Source organism: Diplotaxodon limnothrissa, linkage group LG14 (genome assembly GCF_057381915.1).
Source record: "Diplotaxodon limnothrissa isolate DT_005_m linkage group LG14, D_limnothrissa_male_GT1.1, whole genome shotgun sequence".
Lineage (NCBI taxonomy): Eukaryota > Metazoa > Chordata > Actinopteri > Cichliformes > Cichlidae > Diplotaxodon > Diplotaxodon limnothrissa.
This window is the reverse complement of record NC_140609.1, coordinates 6,277,614-6,296,567: the sequence shown is the minus strand read 5'-3', so window position 1 is coordinate 6,296,567 and position 18,954 is coordinate 6,277,614. Positions and strand designations below refer to the sequence as shown.

At 45.4% G+C, this 18,954-nt stretch overlaps 1 protein-coding gene across 5 annotated transcripts in view; it reads right to left on the bottom strand.

The window, feature by feature from the left end:
* The window catches only part of LOC146618278 (ubiquitin carboxyl-terminal hydrolase 2-like), a 58,404-nt gene that overhangs the window by 9,392 nt on the left and 30,058 nt on the right, over positions 1-18,954 (bottom strand). For all 5 annotated transcript variants that reach the window (XM_085370731.1, XM_085370729.1, XM_085370727.1 and 2 more), the window contains one exon: positions 2,107-2,157. In XM_085370731.1, the coding sequence (XP_085226857.1) occupies positions 2,107-2,157 (51 nt within the window). The remainder of the gene's footprint in view (positions 1-2,106; positions 2,158-18,954) is intronic.

Sequence of the window (18,954 nt, the reverse complement as noted above, 5' to 3'; positions counted from 1 at the left end):
TTGCTCATAGGGGGTCATATGATTGTTGGGTTTTTCTCTGTATCTATGAAGCGCCTTGAGGCGACTTTTGTTGTGATTTGGCGCTATATAAATAAAATTGAATTGAATTGAAAAACTGTCTGAATGTATTTGTTAATATAAACAGACAACCACCTTGTTCACCCAAATGTCAAACTCCTGAAAGCCTGACCAATTTATCTGATATTATTGGCTGAAACCAGCAATATGCTACTGCTGGCATGTTGTTTGGAACGCCACACTCACACCAAACAGCTGATCTGACCACAGTCGGGCAGAATGTACACGAGTAAATAAATAACTACACATAACAAATTTAGGGAAATCCTTTTGCCATGTCTAAATGGAAAAGAAATACTGGCATATATATTGGAATATGGCATTTTAAAATCACCAAATATTAGCACTAGTTTCAAAAATCCTTTACCTACCTTTGACAGGCAATGTTGTTTGTTCCAGAAACATCTACAAACTTTAATCATCAGGACTCAACTTTGCTATTATATCAAGCAGCAACTTCTTGCTTACTAAATGGCTGAAAATTAAGCCAATATGGACACATGCTAAGAGTTGCAGTTGTTTTATTGGTCAACAGATGCTGGTCTCAAACAGTAAGTCAATCCCCATAGACTATAATGTAACAATGTCCAACTCTGCAGCATTGAAAATGGCACAGGAAATGGATTTAGCTGTGACAGATCATTTCTACTTCATAACAGCTGTACAGGGGGTGAATGTTTTGGAGGCTAAGGCCAACCTTCATACAAAGTCTTTGGGTTAAACCCGCAGCATCCCATGACCACAAACCAACAGGAGAGCTGCCCTTCTTCTAAAGATTTATTTTTGCCATTTATCCTTTAGTAGATAAGATACAGGACAGACAAGAAAGCAGAAAGGGAGCATGGGGGAATGACACACAAGCAATGTGGCAGGTATATTGTTGGTATATTGGTTACCAGCTCAACCAGATGAACTGAGATCTAAACTGAACTTAAGATGGCTGAAAACTTTTAAAGGTGTTTTAATAAAAGATAATTCACAATTAAGACATTCTAGGCCTTTCTGAAGATGTGCAGACACCCTGCATCATGTCTAACAGTGATTTCTAATGTTGTTCCAATATGTTACCAAAATATATTTCTGAGCGCAATTTGCAGTGTTAAAAGATGACAAAACAGTAGCTTAACAGCTTGAACGAATACTTCAACATTTTGAGTGATGTGCTTATTTGCCTAGAGTTAGATGAAAAAAACAGCTAGCATGTATAAAGATAACAACATCTCCATATAGGCACTCAAAGCTCACTGAAGAATATGCTGTCTTGTTTGACTTCGGTGTGCTCAAAGAGTAAGAATAAAAAGTTGGGACTTTACAGAATGTGATTTGTGCACTAATTCCTCGGGTGAGCACATCATAGCTGGGTATCTGCTAACCTCACTGTAATTACAAATACTTGTTTTTACTTTAACTGTTCTAAGTCTTAGTGAAAAGCCAAGCAACTCAGATTTACTCCTCAGACTTGAGCATCATCAAGTTCATAGAACAAAGGCAATCAAGTGTTTTCGCCAGAACTCTGTTCACATCATTTTGAAAAAAGGTGGTGTACAGTCATGTAATAAAAGCTAAATCTACATATTATGTAAGAGAAGGATTTTTCAATGTAAATGTGAAGTCATTTGTCCTTGATGAATGTTTAAAGAAGCAGAGAAGCAGCAGTGTAACTCCTGGGTACAAAGAAGTATCACAGCACTGTCTCATGTCACGTGTTCATGTGACACATGTGCAGCTTGGTAAGAACAAGCCAGTCAGAGAGGGAGGGAATGAGATCTCTCTGGTCCATAGTTCAGAGCTCTCTGATTAGGTTACTCTATACAAGCACACAACACAGTGCACAGTTTATTTTAGGAGTCGTCCTTATGCTTGTTGCCTGGCAGACCGAACAGATCGCAACACACTGTGCTTACAGTGACACTCACTGGATTTTTGGAAAGCTATTGCAAATCAGTTGAGAACAAGAGCAACACTACTCAAGATGTTAGTCTCACAACAGATGTAATTACATGTATAGCATGTGGCTGCTGTACTTACAGTGTTTCCTAAATTCTTCAGTCCCACCAGGCCTTGGGCGCTCTTTGAATTCTGAAAATATAAATAAATAAATATCAAATTTAAAAACAAAACAAAACACCATTTTCAGATCATATGTACAGTCTTTTGATCAGACCAGTGAGGGCTGGTGACTCCCAACCACCACTGACAGTACTAAAATGTTTCATTTTATTCCTGAAGCAAAAACACTTGAAGAGCACTCCATGTAGCGGTTTGAATGAATGAACTGAAGCATTCAGCTTTTTCTGGTAGTGTTTAGCCTTCAGGAATCTCCAAACAGAAGATTCCCATTCCCAGCATCAACGTTATCTCTCGTGTCACTGTCCATGCTGCATAAGAAATACTAGTCAGTTAAATTAATAATTTGTAGTGCATTAAAGTACAACACCAGTTAACTATTGGTCACAGCCAGCTGTTTTCAGAAATAACACTACTCAACCAAATCTAACAAAGTCCTTCTAGCTTAGTGTGGAGCTTTGTCTGCACTGAGTTAGAATGGAATGGAACAGTTTACAGTGCAAAGGCCTTAATAGTGACTAACAGGAAAGTCTTAGTGTGTGTCAGACTTTAAAAATGAAAGCCCACAGTTATACACCGGATGTTTTCAGGATGACTTATGTTAAATTTTCATAACCAAAGTGTCCGGTTCCTTCTTGGAATACCAATGTTATTTAAAACATGCTGAATTCTCAAAAATAAAAGCCTCCACTGGTTGGTGGTTGTGAAATGTTAGATTTTTAAAATAGTCCAAGGAATTTGTCAGTATCCTTTGGTGTGTCCTTTTTGCACTAGACACCATTATCACATGCTGTAACTGTATGAGTTTCAAAATAAAAGTTACCATTTATGTATAGGCATTTAGCAATACTTTACAGAGTATTAGAATTTTAAAGATAAAACCAGGTAAGTAAAGCCCAAAAGGTTTATTCTGTTCATCTGGACGTAGCATTTTCAATGGGTATCGTCGTTTCTGTCACTTGGAAGAGTGATGAAATGTTTCTCCCATTGAAAAGGCTAAGTCCAGATGAACTGAATCAACCTTTTGGGATTTACTTACCTGGATGATTGAGCATGCATCAAGACACTTTCTTTGAAAACTTCTCTAATTGCTGGAATTGTTTATTTATGCAATCTTGAGTCAGCATCTTATCTTCAGCTTCTCTCAGCTAGCTGATTTTGCTAAAGATTTTTAGCCGCGAGTAGCAGACAAAGGCCAACAACAACAACAATAATCCAGGTGCACTCTCTTCAGAACCTGTGTGGTCTAGACATGCAATGTCTTAACTAATGTGTTACCGAATGCTGGACAGGTGTGTATGTGTGTGGATTTTAACCTTTAAGGACAGAAGGACTGAAGCCCTGCTAATCTGACATCTTGTGGGTGCACTATTATGCATGTGTCACGGACCCGGCTCTGGGGACTTGGGGTCCGTGGGCAGTGGGGGACTATGACTGTTGTTGTTGTTGTTGTTATTATTATTAGGTGTGTTGTCTGCACTGCCCCTGTGCACATCTGTGTGTAGGCAGGTATGTGTGTGTATTGCCTATCTGCTGTGGCCAAGTTACAGGCACCTTCAGCCCTGGGGGCGTGGCCTAACTTGAGGGCTGGCCACACCCGAAGTCCTGGCCGCACACCTGCTCCTCATCTGGGCTCGTCGGGGGAGCTATTTAGATGAGCGATGGAGCTTCCACCGATGCGGGATTATTGCGTTGGACTACACGTCAGTCTTCTAGCATAGTCAAGTTTGAGTGTATGCCTGCTGGGACAAGTGTGTAACGGCTGCCTCTATTGTTTTCCCCTCAGGAGGAGTGTGGGACAAGAAGGAGCAGTGAGCACGGGGAGTGCAGGGACACTGGAGCAGAGAGCACTACACGGGGACTTTAGGGAAGAAGACACTACACGGGAGTCTGGGAAACTGGGGATTCATTGTTGTTTACTTCACCACCTTGTAAATAAACACTGTTGCACTGAAGAGTCCGGCGTTTGGGTCCTATTTCCCCATCTCCCCACAGTCTGCCAGCCAGACCGTGACAGCATGGTGGATTTTTGAAACATTTCAGCAATTTTTAAATATGATGTAAGAATGCAATTAACAGTTTGAAATGGAACTTAAGTTTGAACACATAAGATTTAATACCATCTGTTACACCGTGCTGAATGCTGACTGTTTCCAGTACTTTTCTTGCTTTTAGATGAGTTAAAATGGCATTTAGATTTATTAGTAAATGTAAAAAAAAAAATTAAAAAAAAATCAATCAATGAGGAACCACACACACATATACACACCCACAGAATGTGATTCTTTTTTTACTGAATCCAATGGGTGAAAATCCTTACATAACTGAATATGTATCCATTAATCTGGCAGTCTTTCTGCTGAATAAGCCGGGATTGTGAGCTACTTCGCCACTGCCAACAGTGCTGATGTGTTTGAGGCTGAATTTGCACTTTAATGATATCCTCATGAATCTAGAGACCTGACCTTGCGCTGTGTCCCTCTAAGAATGCCATATAGGAGGCATTTCCTGGTGAGCATTATCTGTAGACAGAAGCTTGTTTTTGTGATTTCACAGCTGCTTCCTCTCTGGGTAATCACTCCCAGATGGCTGAGATCTGATCAACAACAGCAAAGTCACTGTACCTCACCGAGTTTAATTCATACTGTAACTTTCACTGTTCTTTAGGCAGGAAACTATGAAACAGACACATTTAAGCTCAGTGAAACACAGCAGATGGCACGGCATATTATCATGTTTTCAGAATCTTAAAATGGTCTGAAATGCTTTAAAGAACTTATGTCATCACTCGCTGCAGTTCAATTTCATTACATAAGATTAGTGGTTATATAATAGTGTAACCAGAGGAAGAACAAACAAAGAAGACGGGGGTGGATAAGGAATGCACTGGTGCCCTTGGCTAAAAGGCAGAAGCATTTTTACAAAGACGCGTAGGACTGAATTCACTGTGCATAATGCTCCATCAACCAGAGTGCTGCTGTACTAATCGTGTTTATAGTCACTGTGAAAACACACTCACTAAAAACGTGTGGGTAAACTTGTGTTTTTAGGCACTGAGAGTGTCGGCAGACTGACATCAGTCACCTGAGCTCACTGTTTTGTTCGGCTCATTTTAAAAATTTATATGGCACATTTGAATACAACAGCAACCTGCTGTACAGAATTACAAAATAACTAGTACCGAATAACTCTCATACTGTATTAAAAGACAGTGAATACAAATGTGTTTTAGGTTTGAAAAGACTAACAGTAGGAGGCTGTCTGATGTGTAGGGGTAGATTATGCCACAGTTTAGGCGAGGGGTCTGCAACCTGTGGCACTTTTGTCCTTATACTGCGGCACCGGGTGGTTTGGAAAAATAAATTAGAAGTATTTAGCTGAAGTGTATTTTATTTGTGTTTAGTTCTTTTTTTAACTTGTAGTTCTAAACTGGAAGATTATTGTGATATTGAAATATAAAAATAAAATTATATTTTCTTATTTTTCATTGCTCAAAATAAGCGGCACACTCGCGGAAGCTGGTGTACCCACCGAAACGCCAGCATTTATTGAGACTTTCAACTCCAGGTAGGCCAATTATGGATCTTCGGATCCACATTATGTCAGCAGCTATTCTCCACCGTGAACTATGTTAAAAACAAACACCGCTCACGCCTCACAGATGACAGCTTAGAGTCCTGCGTAAAGATGAAAGTCACTTCGTACAGCCCCGATTTGCAGACACTGTGTGCAGAGGTTCAGGAGCAGAAGTTCCATTGTAAACATACCACGGCAGACCCGCTGCTTTTCAACATTTCTTTATTGACCACTTTTCACACAGGGTTGCTGTACGCATACAGCCGGCTGTAGCTTTTCAGCTCACAGCCCGACAACACAACAGCAGAGAGAGCACAGACTTTAAGGCGGCGAGGTGTGATTGCGGGTGCCGCTCAGGTGCGTCCGACTCCCATGCAGCGGCACTGCAGACCACGCCCCGCCACACACATTAACCATTTAAAATACATATTTAGGCAGAATTTTGCAAATATCAATTTTTTTTAGCAGCATAGTGCTTTTTTTCCAATTATTTTTTAAAAGTCAGGTCAAGGCTCCAAAAGCCCAAAGGTGATATGAGGGTGGCGGCTCACAACAGTTTTTGTTTGCTACATGGATCATTTTAGTTCAGCTGGCTGTCTTTCCCTTTGTTATATTTCTTTAAGAGTTCAAAATGTGTTAATTACATAAATAAAATGTAATTTTCTCTGTAGCACTTCATGGATTTCATAAGCAACACACCTTAGTTGCTCTGTGGATTCTTTTAAAAAGCAGTTAAAAACTTTTCTGTTCAAACAAGCCTTTTGTTGATCTACGTATTTTATATTCTTTACATTATTTACATTTGATCTTTTACATTGTGTATAATGTCTATTGATTGAATTGTTTACAGCGCTTTGTGAATGCCTGTCTGTTAAAAGCGCTTAATAAATAAACTTTACTTACTTACTTTAGTTGTTCACACAAAGCATAAAGGTAAAAAAAATATATATATACAGTGTTATCTTCATTTTAGATGTCAAAAAGTATTTGCGGCTCCCAGTGTTTTCTTTTGTGTGGAAACTTTGGGTGTTAAAGGTTGCTGACCCCTGGTTTAGGGGCTACGACCCCAAATGCTCATTTGCCTCTGTGAACCAGCCTACCCTTGGTCTGGCTAAAAGTAAAAGATCTTTTGATCTAAGAGATCTAGAGGGCACAAAAAAGCTGCAAGAGGTCAGATAAATACCCAGGAGCCTGTCTATTCAGGGCTTTGATGGCTGTGGGTATGTACTCATGTGCTGGCTGTTACCCTCACCTGTGGTAAATGAGAGTGCTATGTAACAGGACCACAATGAAAATCAGCCAAATTGCATAGAAGGCAAGCTCACCAAACCGTTTAGTGATTAAATCAAAAGCAGCATGGGAAGGAGAGTTAGCTTTCACTGATTTGGTCCAGGACACGTCAAACTGCAGGTAAAGGTGCCGTTTACAGTTTGTTACTTTAGATGTTCTCCTATTTCAGTTGCTGAAGTGTTCAAATTCCTCTCTGGGTCTGAACACAAACTAGATGATGCCTGAGAGGCCAGAGACCGCTCATCACTCACACACACTCAATCCCGTGTTCAACTTCACCCTGGAATTGACCTGACAACCAATATATGAGTCACCACACATCACGTACCTAATGACCTTCCTGAACCCAGTGACCATTCATAATGGTATCAACACTTCCTACGGTCGCACGTGAACAGGCTTAACAGTCAAACTGTCAGGGTTTAACTGGCAACAGACTTACATCATTACTACCAGAGCAGGACGTTTTCTGAGAGGCTCTGGAAGGAAAAGTATGTATGAAGTCACAGTTGGAACTTTTTCATTTCAGGTACAGGTGGGACTGGCTATCAAATACACCCTCACTTCATAAGGAGAAACCTATCAGAAGAAAGCTAGAGGTGAGGCTGCACCAAGGCTCAGTACATACAATAAGTAGGGCTTATTCTGAACTGTGAATGAGGCAAAGCTACAGTGTTAAGAGTCCAAGAACAGACCTAAGGAGATGGAATTGAGCAGAGGCTATGCTTGTAAAATTATTATGGTGTTAACTTACACATTCAGCAGCTCCATTACAGTAACATTATGATTCAGATGGTGTCAATGTTCTACCTTCTTCACAGATTCAAGTCCATTATTGCCCGTCCTTTTGCTTTTCATTCTTTTTAGTGCTGTTTTTTTTTTCAATAAACTCCTGAGAAATAGATTTGTTCATCAGCAAAAAGCAAAAAGTGTGAAGCAGGTTCATCAGATCTTTTTTTCCCCAGAAACAGCTGCTCGTTGGCACTGGAAACAAGTTTAATGAGACCACTGAGACCGAATAGGGAATCCAGAAATCTAAACAATGGCTACATTATTTTGGTCTTAAATCTCCATGGGTTCATTATAATGAGCTGTAAACACACTCTGCACACTTTGAGTCACTGTTGATAGGGGGGGAAATAACTGATAGTGCATATTAAACTGATGTTAAGAATACTGTAGCTGCTGATGGAATTTTTTGCTGTTTCAGCTGCGCACAGAAGAGCTTCGCTTGCAATGCATGCTGGGAGAAAGAATGCTGAATGTGACAACAGAAATCAAAGTGACTACTCCCACCCTGAGCTCTGCTGCCGGCCTTCTGTAGCTTCACATGATTGGAAGTGTGTTCTGTTTGTTCACGAGTAACGTGCGCCTCCAGCTCATCTTGTTATGATGCTTTTATAGGAGAAACTCTCTGCTCTTATATAAATAACCCCTGCCATCTGCCTCTGATTCACCAATAACACAGTCATACAGGATGGGGGAGGGGAATATCTGCAGTTTAATTAACTACAGCTTACCTAAATCCCCCTTTCTGTAAATTCCTCTGTAGTGACTGGAACATTTTATTAGCCACGGCCATATAACATAAATACACAGACACATGCACACACTTCCTGCTGTGATTTCGCCACTATCTCAGCGATGACAGGATGGAGGACAAATCCTCTGTGCTTGCTGCAAATTTTATTTCATAACACACACACACACACACACACACACACACACAACTGGAATGTGGACATTGCTGAGTAATGCCACGGTCACTACCAAAAATAGCTGCCTTGCTTTTAGTAATGGCTGCTTGTCCACTCACAATTGACTGATGCTTTGGCCAGCCCAGTGCAACTCATAACAGTGAAATAACATCTTGGCTTTGTCACCGTGGCAACACTGTTTTTATTTTTATTTATTTTTTTGCAGAATAGAAAACTAGAGGACACTGTGACATCACTGTGACAGGACTGAGCATAGAGAGATCTCGCTCTCAGAGAGAGAGTGAGGTGTGTGTATGTGTGTTTCTGGGAGAAATGGCTTTGAATAACTTGGAGCAGATGTGACTTTTGACAAGTTTTAGAAGCTGAAAACACAAGTTATTTAGTCTTGGTAGTCAGCATTTCAATCCTGTCATCCCATAATAACAAAAATAATTAATATGTGTTTTCGATGAAAATATTACATGAAACATAAAATATCAGAAAGAGGCAGGAACCATGTAAAAAAGGCTGGGAGGTTAAGTCATATAGTAAAAAGTGACAATACAGGGGAAAAACCCAGACTGTTTTGAAATGACATTTTGGAAGAAAATTCCTGTCACGGCTGCACAGCAGTCGTGTGGTGTATTGAAAAAAGGATCCAAAATGCAGGTACCGGCTGGGGTGCGAGTGAGTGTTTATTTACAGCGGTGAGAAGGTGACAAAACAGGAAGAGCAGAGCGGGGAGTAAACAAACCTAAACTGGGAAAACTAAAGAACAAAACTTAAACCAAACACTCACGGGAGGAGGAGCGAAATGCACAAAGAGAGATGGCAGAGAGACGCAGAATGAATACCAGGTAACAGAATAATGCAGACTGACATGGAACTAAACAGACGACGCGACAGAGAGCACAGGAAAACACAGGGCTTAAATACACGGGGAGTAATCAGGGAATGGGCCACAGGAGGGAGACACAGCTGGGAGCAATAAGGCTAACGAGACAGGGGAGAGGTAAAACTGAACACACTGACATGAGACATGAACTTTCAGAATAAAACAGGAAACTAACAGACACAGAGAATCAGACAGGACACTGAACATGACAGGCAGACTCATGAGCAGACACAATAACACCATGGACAGACAGAGGGAACACAGAGAAGTGGGAGCAGGCAGGCAAAGAACAGAAACCTAACAAATGGCAAAATCACAACAGAATACACACTCGGAATGAACAAAAGCATAAGGAAACACAAAACACTGAGTCCTCAGACTCAGGACCATGACAGTACCCCCCCCCTCAAGGGCTGGCACCAGACAGCCCAACAGAAACACAAAAACGGACCAAAACCAAAAAAAAACCCCACGAACCAAAAAACAGAAAACGACCCGACCAGGGCGGGCGGTGGGGGTCCAGGACGGAGGGACACAGTCCGAAAAGGCCCAGACGGACAAGGTCAGGGGGCCGACCCGGAGGCCAAAACAGTTCAGTTCCGGGGGCCGACCGTGTGAAAGGCAGCGGCAGTGGGGCAGGTCCGGAGGCCGGCCACGCAGTAGGCAGTGGTGTGGAAACAGTTCTGGGGGCCGACCGTGCAGACGGCAACAGCGGCGTGGAAACAGCTCTGGGGGCCGACCGTGCGGACGGCAACAGCGGCGTGGAAACAAGTCCGGAGGCCGGCCACGTGGAAGGTAGTGGCGGCGTTCAGGAGGGCGTTCAGGAGGGCGTCCACGGTGGCGGAGATGCCCAACAAGCGGCCTGGCAGATGACCGACGATGTGGAGGTGGTAGTAGGGGACCTGAAGGCTGCGTGGCCCCTGCAGCCCCAGGCGAAGCGGAGGCTGGACCAGACGAGGCGGAGGCTGGACCAGACGAAGCTGATGAGGACACGGAGGCTGGACCAGACGAGGATGAAGACACGGAGGCTGGACCAGACGAGGATGAAGACACGGAGGCTGGACCAGACGAGGATGAAGCAGTGGCTGGACCAGACGAGGATGAAGCAGTGGCTGGACCAGACGAGGATGAAGCAGAGGCTGGACCGGATGAAGCCAAAGCAGACGCTGGACCAGGCGACGAGGATGAAGACAAAGCAGATGCTGAAACCGGACCAGGCGAGGCCGAAGACTCTGAGGCCGCAGCAGGCGAGGGTGATGAGACTGCAGCTGGTGATGAGACTGCAGCTGGTGGCTGGACGGGCTCCTCGGGCCCCCCAGCAAAAACAGTCTCAGACCCAGTGGGCACTGGAGCCCCTGGCACACACAGAACAGAACCAGCAGGCACACGGGCCTCTGGCAGGGACGCAACAGAACCAGCAGGCACACGGGCCTCTGGCAGAGACAGAACAGAACCAGCAGGTGCGGAGACCTCTGGCAGGGACAGAACAGAACCAGCAGGCACACGGGCCTCTGGCAAACACATGGCAGACTGCAGCTGCACAGAGCATTGAGTCTGCTCAGGCATCGACGGCTGGGTGCGGTCCTCAGCAGGCTTCTTGACCGCCAGGGGTCCAGAGTCTGCTGGGGGCTGAGACCCAGCCTCTGGGGAGGCCCTGGGGCGAGTAACAGTCTCTAAATTAGCCAGTTTCTGAGAAACTAGAGTGGTTTTAATGCGTTTGTCTCTCCGCTCAAAATGGGTGCTAGGAACGGGGTTCAAAATGGGTGGCACAGACACAGCGTCCAGTATGGAGGGAGCGGGTGACCGGGCTAATGGAATAGATGCAGGCTGGGCTAATGAACTGGCTAAAGGCTGATGTACAGGTTGAAGTGAGACTGGAGTTGGTGGTGGAGTGGATGAAACACAGTCAGTTACTTGTGAGAGGTTAGTTACCACGAAGGTAGGTAAACACCGTGTACTGTCTTTACCCTCCCCATGAACAGCCCCAGAAAACACAGTCCCAGAAGCACCAGCGTCCTTAAAACTCACCACAGCTGGTTGCACAGGAGTCCCTGAATCCGGCTGTGGGGTGAAGCGCCGGTGGCGCGAATGTTTCCTCCCCACCGCTGACGGCTCCGACAGGCAGGGAAAATCCTCTGGGGGGTCGGGCCGTGAAACCTCCGGTGGGTGAATCTGAGACGGATGCTTTGTGGTGGTCATAGTCCATTGTTGCTGGGCAGAATCCGCTACTTCCCGAGCTTGCACCGCTTCCCGGGCTTTATGCAGCTCAGCGATTAAGTCTGTAAATCCCCGGACCTGGTGGAGATAAGGATTTCCGGCCAGGATAGCCTCAACGGCATTTATCCCCACAACCTTCGCTCGTGCATTGGAGGTGTGGGTTACCCAGTCCACCAGGCGTAGGGCACGTGTGAGGTCGCTCTCCCCGGCCAAGACCGCTGGATCCATCTTGTGGTCGCGTCGTACTGTCAGGGCTCTGTGTGCGGGCAGGCAGAGATGAGGATCCAAATGCAGGACTCGAACACAGAATTGAAACTCAAAAAACCCTCAGATTTATGCCTGTGTGTCCTTGGTCTCAGTGTTCCATCCTCACTCCATGTTTGTTTTTCTGCCAGCAATAAAGCTGAGGTTTTTTGAGTTTCAATTCTGTGTTTGAGTCCTGCATTTGGATCCTCATCTCTGCCTGCCCGCACACAGAGCCCTGACAATTCCTTCCATATGTAATAAAATAAAGTTGTTTAATAAATATAATAAAATACTGTATGGTAGTTAGCCAATTTCTTAAATTATTTGCTATTTCCACTTCAATTAAATGCTTTTCCTTAATTTATTCTTGTGATTATTCACAAGAATAATGGGGGGTTTTTTTGTTTTAGTTTTTTTTAACCCACTGGACCGCCATAGATTCTAACTCGTGTTCTTTTAAAGGCTTTGTTTAGTGCATTATGGAACAGTAAAGCTGTCCACTAAAAGCCACACTGATGACATCATTTTGGATGAGTTAGAAGCTCTCCAGAGGGCAGAGCAAAGCAGCTTTTACGAACTGTTGAGGAAAATCTCCCAAATCACACTGGATTGGGGGGTTGCAGGGTTCTCTGCTCTCTCCATTATTCAAAAGGAAAATTGAAAAATATCAGTGAACAAGCGTGGAGCACTGACCTCTTTGCATTATACTGTGATTCTGCAATATACTGTGCAGAAAAGACTTAATATTTTTCTTTCATCCTACAACCTGACTTCAGACTCAGTGTAAAATACAGTTAGAATGTTAGTGACTAAACAGTGTATGAAACAGGACCCTTTAAACATTTGTGTGTAACAGTGCAGGAATCATACCAGACCACTTTAATGACAGCTACACCCGTTCTGCTAATTCTGCTAATTCAGCGATTCTTCTCTGTGAGCACTGTACAGAAGCACAGGCTGTGAGTGTGGGATTACACTCATGGAAGGCTCTACCAGTTGCATTTACACTGTTTAACTAGCAGAAAACCGACGAGGGGGCCAAATGCACAGATGTATGCATTCAATTAACAAAGCAGCTAAATGCTCAGTTAGGTGCTCATCCTATAAACATATCATAACATACAGTGTTAAGAGAACTGTGACATTACCTGGAGTCTACAATACTAATTCAGTCGAAAATAGAGAAGAATTTTCTGACTCTCTTGCTTCCTCCCTCCCCTTTACTCGTGGACTGGACCCCAAGACACATGAACTCCTCCGCTTGGGTGGGCAAAAGTTCACAGGCTTTGTTATGTTACAGATGTTATGTTCATCTTTTAGGTACAGTTTATGGACAAACTATGCAGCCTATTTTGTAAACAGAAGTGAGCACAGTGGATTAGGAAGAGCAGTGTCTGGACCAGAAAAGAACGGGCTTGTTTGATGTTAAACTCTTCAAAATAAATTCCAAATATTTTACTTTTTTACAAAATGCAGGTGTTGAGTCAAATATAAGTGATATTTTCACACATAATTTTCTCTTTTCTAACGCTTTCTAACGCTACAACACACACACACACACACACACACACACACACACACACACACACACACACACACACGTGCTGTAGGAGTAACTACTTATGACAGTGAAACAAGCCTGAACATGCAAATCCCCTAGATCTGCATACCTCCATAATCATAATTTAAATAGGTATATTCATCTCACACATCACTCACCCTCAGTACTCTTGGATTTTTTGTTTCTTGCTTGCCCAGTTTGGAGCTAGTGACCTCGGGAGAACAGGTCAATGACATATATTGTGGAGGTAAACACAGACGACACGAGAGCTCTCGATTAACACTGCTGGTTTATTACTCATCACCACACAACTGAATACTTTTCCCTCCAAAACACAGCAACAACACTTCCTGAGAACTGGGTGTGAGTGGAGCCCTCCAGTGGTCCGCCACACATGCCCCCCCCCCGAACACCCAGTAGGGTCATCCCCTAGTCCAGAACCCTTGCTTTAATTAAACGTCCAGAACGGCTGAACCGTGGAGGTGGAGAGCTGGCGGAGGGGAAACGAGCCTGAGGGCCAGGCTGGCATGGGCGGTCAGGAAAAGCTGAAGATAGCTCGAGCCCTGCCAGGTGGGCGCGCTCCCAGAGGAAGCAGGGTTGTCCAGTCCAGTGGAAGGCGGGCGGCCACGGCGGGGGGCCTGAGCCGGCACCACCTGATCATCCAGAAGCACATATGCTGGTTTAAGTCTGTCAATAGAAACAGCCTCCTGCCGACCCCCAAAATCCAAAAGGAAATGCTTCTGGCTCGGTTGAATAACCCTAAAGGGGCCGTCATACAGTGGACGCAGCGGAGGCCTATGAGCGTCATGCCTAACAAACACAAACTGCGAAGAGTCCAACGACCTCGGAACAAAGGTGTCGGGCACACAATGGTGCACTGGGCCAGGAAGAGAAAACGAGTCTCTTGGGGGACGGAGAGAGAGCACAGAGGGAGCGAAGCACGGGGTGGGCTCTCGGGCAAGAATTCCCCGGGGACCCGGAGGGGCTGACCGAGGAAACCCCGAGGCCTTCTTTAACCGCACAGCGCAACCCCAGTAAAACCCATGGAAGGCGGTCAACCCAGTTGCCATCTGTGAGAGAAGCACGGAACGCGGCCTTAAGCGACCGGTGGAAACGTTCGCACATCCCGTTGGCCTGCGGGTGGTACGCAGTGGTCCGGTGGACCTTGACCCCCAGGCCGTCAGCCATGGCAGACCAAAGCTCGGAAACGAACTGGGGGCCTCTGTCTGAGGTGATGTCGGCGGGGGGACCGAAACGCGAAACCCACGTTGACAAAAATGCCCTGGCCACTGCTGCTGCTGTAGTGGATGCCAGAGGCACTGCCTTGGGCCAGCAGGTTGTGCGGTCCACTACAGTCAAAAGGTGCGTGAAACCTTGTGACTGCGGCAGAGGACCAACCAGATCCACATGTACATGATCAAAACGCCTCCCTGGAACGCGGAAAGATTCGAGGGGCGCCTGTGTGTGCCTATGGATCTTAGCACGTTGGCATGGGATGCACGCGGCAGCCCAGTCTTTCACCGATTTATGAAGGCCCGGCCTTCGTAAACCTAGAGCTGACCAGCTTGACCGAGGCCCGGACGCCTGGATGAGAGAGGGCGTGTGCGGAGTCAAAAACGCGACGACGCCACGAAAGGGGAACTACAGGGCGTGGACGGCTGGTGGAAACGTCACAAAACAGGCTAGGCCCGCCGTTCCACACAGGTCTGTCCTCCAGTACAAGGCCCGTTTGCGCAGACCGAAGGGCTTGGACGTCCGGGTCGGCCTGTTGGTCAGCGGCCAAAGCCTCAAAGTCTATGCCAACATAAACGGGAGAAACCAGCACGCGGGATAGACAGTCAGTTGGACTTACCAGCCGCGTGCTCAATGTCAGTTGTGAACTCGGAAATGGCAGCCAACTGGCGCTGCTGGCGCCCGCTCCATGGATCAGAGACCTTGGACATCGCGAATGTCAAGGGTTTATGATCGACGTACGCGGTGAAGCTCCGACCCTCGAGAAAAAAACGAAAATGCCACGTCGCGAGGTGCAGGGCCAGCAACTCCCTGTCAAAAACGCTATATTTGCGCTCACTGTCCCTAAGCGTGCGACTAAAAAAAGCGAGCAGTTGCCAGATACCGGAGACCCGCTGTTCTAACACAGGTCGCCACGTCCGACGCGTCGGAGGTCAACGCAATCTCCGCCGACGGAAACGGGTGAGCCAGCAGGGCGGCATTAGCCAGCAGGGCGGCATTAGCCAGCAGGGCGGCATTAGCCAGCAGGGCGGCATTAACCAGCGCGGTCTTCGCCCCAGAAAATGCCTGGATGCGTTCAGGGAGCCAATCAATCTGGTCCTTAGCTGTTTTACCCTTCAAGGCAGCATAGAGAGGCTGCAGCAGGTGCGCAGCTCTGGGGAGAAAGCGGTTGTAGAAATTGACCATCCCCAAGAACTCCTGCAGCGCTTTAACGGACGCGGGACGCGGAAAAGCCGAGACGGCCCGGACCTTGTCTGGCAACGGAACCACACCGTCAGCGGAAATGCGGTGGCCCAAGAAATCCAGAACCGGCAAGCCGAACTGGCACTTGGAGGGGTTGACGATCAGGCCGTGTGCCGCCAAGCGCTGGAAAACCTGATGCAGATGGTACGCGTGCTGACTCTCAGAACAGCTGGCCACCAATATATCGTCAAGGTACACGAAGACGAAAGGCAGCCCGCGCTAGACAGAGTCCATCAACCGCTAAAAAGTCTGGGCGGCGCCTTTCAGGCCGAACAGCATGCGCAAAAGTTCAAACAGGTCGAAAGGGGTAATAACGGCAGTTTTGGGGACGTCTTCGGCGCGCACGGGAACCTGGTAATACCCCCGCACCAAGTCAATTTTAGAAAAAATTGAGGTGCCGGCGAGGTGGGCGGAAAAATCCTGGATGTGGGGAATGGGGTAACGGTCGTTCTCCATGACATTATTCAAACGGCGAAAATCCCCACACGGTCGCCACCGACCGTCTGACTTGGGCGAAGAGGAAGATGTGGACGAAGAGGAATCCCCCGTCGTCCGGTCCGAGAAAGGATAGCATGTGCTCCATCAGTTCGAGAGTTGTACCGCCACCCAGGCCTGAGAGGGAGAGGAGCTTCTCGGCTCGCTCTGCGTCGGAGAGGGCATAGCGCCGAAGAAGCAGCTCCTTAAGGGCGGCGTACTTCCCTCGGGTGGGTGGGTCCCGGAGGAGAGTCAACGCACGACGGGTGGCTAGCGGGTCAAGAGAGGCCACCACATGGTGATATTTCGTGTCGTCAGCCGAGATGCCACGAAGGGCGAACTGAGCCTCCACGTGCACGAACCACAATGGGGGATCGTGAAGCCAAAAGTCCGGCAGCTCGAGCGCTACAGCAAACGTAGCTGCAGCCGGAGGCAGAGGGCTGACGGCAGCTGATGCATCCAGAGCGGAGTCGGTGCCACCATCGGACTGCAGCATGTTTGAGTCAGGGGTCACCAATGTGGAGGTAAACACAGACGACACGAGAGCTCTCGATTAACACTGCTGGTTTATTACTCATCACCACACAACTGAATATTTTTCCCTCCAAAACACAGCAACAGCACTTCCTGAGAACTGGGTGTGAGTGGAGCCCTCCAGTGGTCCCCCACAATATTTACATATATTTAGACGTCTCTCACTTTAAAAAAAAATCTGAATACTTTTAAGCAACATATCCTAAATTCACTGCATTAATCTGGTGTATTTGATAAAAACATTAAGGTGGTGTAAAAATGACACACCTGCAAGTACAAGAACAGGGAATATCATCACAAAACCAAAGTGTGCTGCGAAGACTAAAAAGATGAAAATAAAGAAAGCAGAAGACCGGAGATAAAAAAAAGAGCAGGCACAGGAAAGAATATGAATCCACTCCTCATATTCCCTGTTGTTCCATGTGAGCACACTGTGCACAACAGAGGCAGCCCAGAGGGATAAATTTGTATAAATGCTCTATTCATAAATGTCAGAAGAAGCTCAGGCAAGCAGGGGAGCTGAAATCTTACTCCTCTTATGTTAAAAAGCACCAGGAACAGGGAGGCCACTTTAAAAAGCATTCCAGAGGCCAGGTTGGACTGCTCCCTAGAGATGGGAATAAGAGACACAGGAAATGAGCATTTTGGCACAAGCCCAGCTCGGTGCAGGTAAAATCTGTCCATCAACTATGCTCAATTAATTCAAAGATGTTTGGACTGCTGGGTAGAGGAGGGTGGCTTGGGAGCAAAATGGGTCAAAACAAGGTGAGGAGGATGGAAAGGATAAGTAATCCCAGATTCTGGCTCTGCTTCCCAGAATGACTTCATAGGAAGACAGAAAGTGACCAACAGAAAGAGAGATTTTTACTCCTCTGACAGGCATTCAAGAAAAAATATATCAAAGACCACATGATAAATGTAAGACATGGTCAGTATATGTGTTTTAACAATGATGATGTTACTCCCTATTAAGAGAGGGTTTGCATAATGATGATATTTTTCTACCCTGCATATCTTGAAGAGAGTGAAACTGGGTCACCTTCTTACATTACATAAATTTATACAAAAATATCAATTATACCCTGGTAATATCAGGGAATAACTATTTGGAAATTCTTTATAGATAAAAATAACTACTCTTATTGTCTCCTGTCTATAATCACCCAGCAAATGAAATGCTTTTCACAGTCAGGTGTTTCACTACATGGAAGCATGTATGTTACAACACTGTATACGCTGCGGGAAAAGTTACAACAATATGAACACTACAGCAAAATCTTTGATTTGTGTGTAGATATGTGTATGTAAATTCTGTGTGTCCCTTGCAAAGGTTATAGCCAGAGCTAAAAGAGTGTTATTATGTACTCATTTTAATCACTTGTGGGGGATTCATTATTCACATAAACATTCCTTTTTATCTACAGATACAGATTATCTTAGCTGAGGCTTGCTTTGTCACATGTAGAAGAACAGAGGAAATGAACTGTGGGCTGGCAGTGAAAAAGTCAACTCAATAACATCTTTATGATCCACAGTATCTCCCAATGTCTCTAACTCACAGTAGGATAAAACTAAAACAAGTGGGGACAGAAAACACTTTTAAAATGTTTGAACTAAAAGTAAGAATGATGAGCATGAACAAGCCATAACTCCTGCCCATCTTAATTAAACTGACTACAGTCTATAATCCATAATAATTCAAGGTAATCAAAACATGAGTTTAATCAAATCAAAAACAAGTTTAATCTTCATAACTACTTTAAGCATTTGGGTCTACAGTGTACAGCTCAGTTATTGAGGTTGTGTTTGCCACAATCACCCATGACCAACATGTGTTGCTGGGT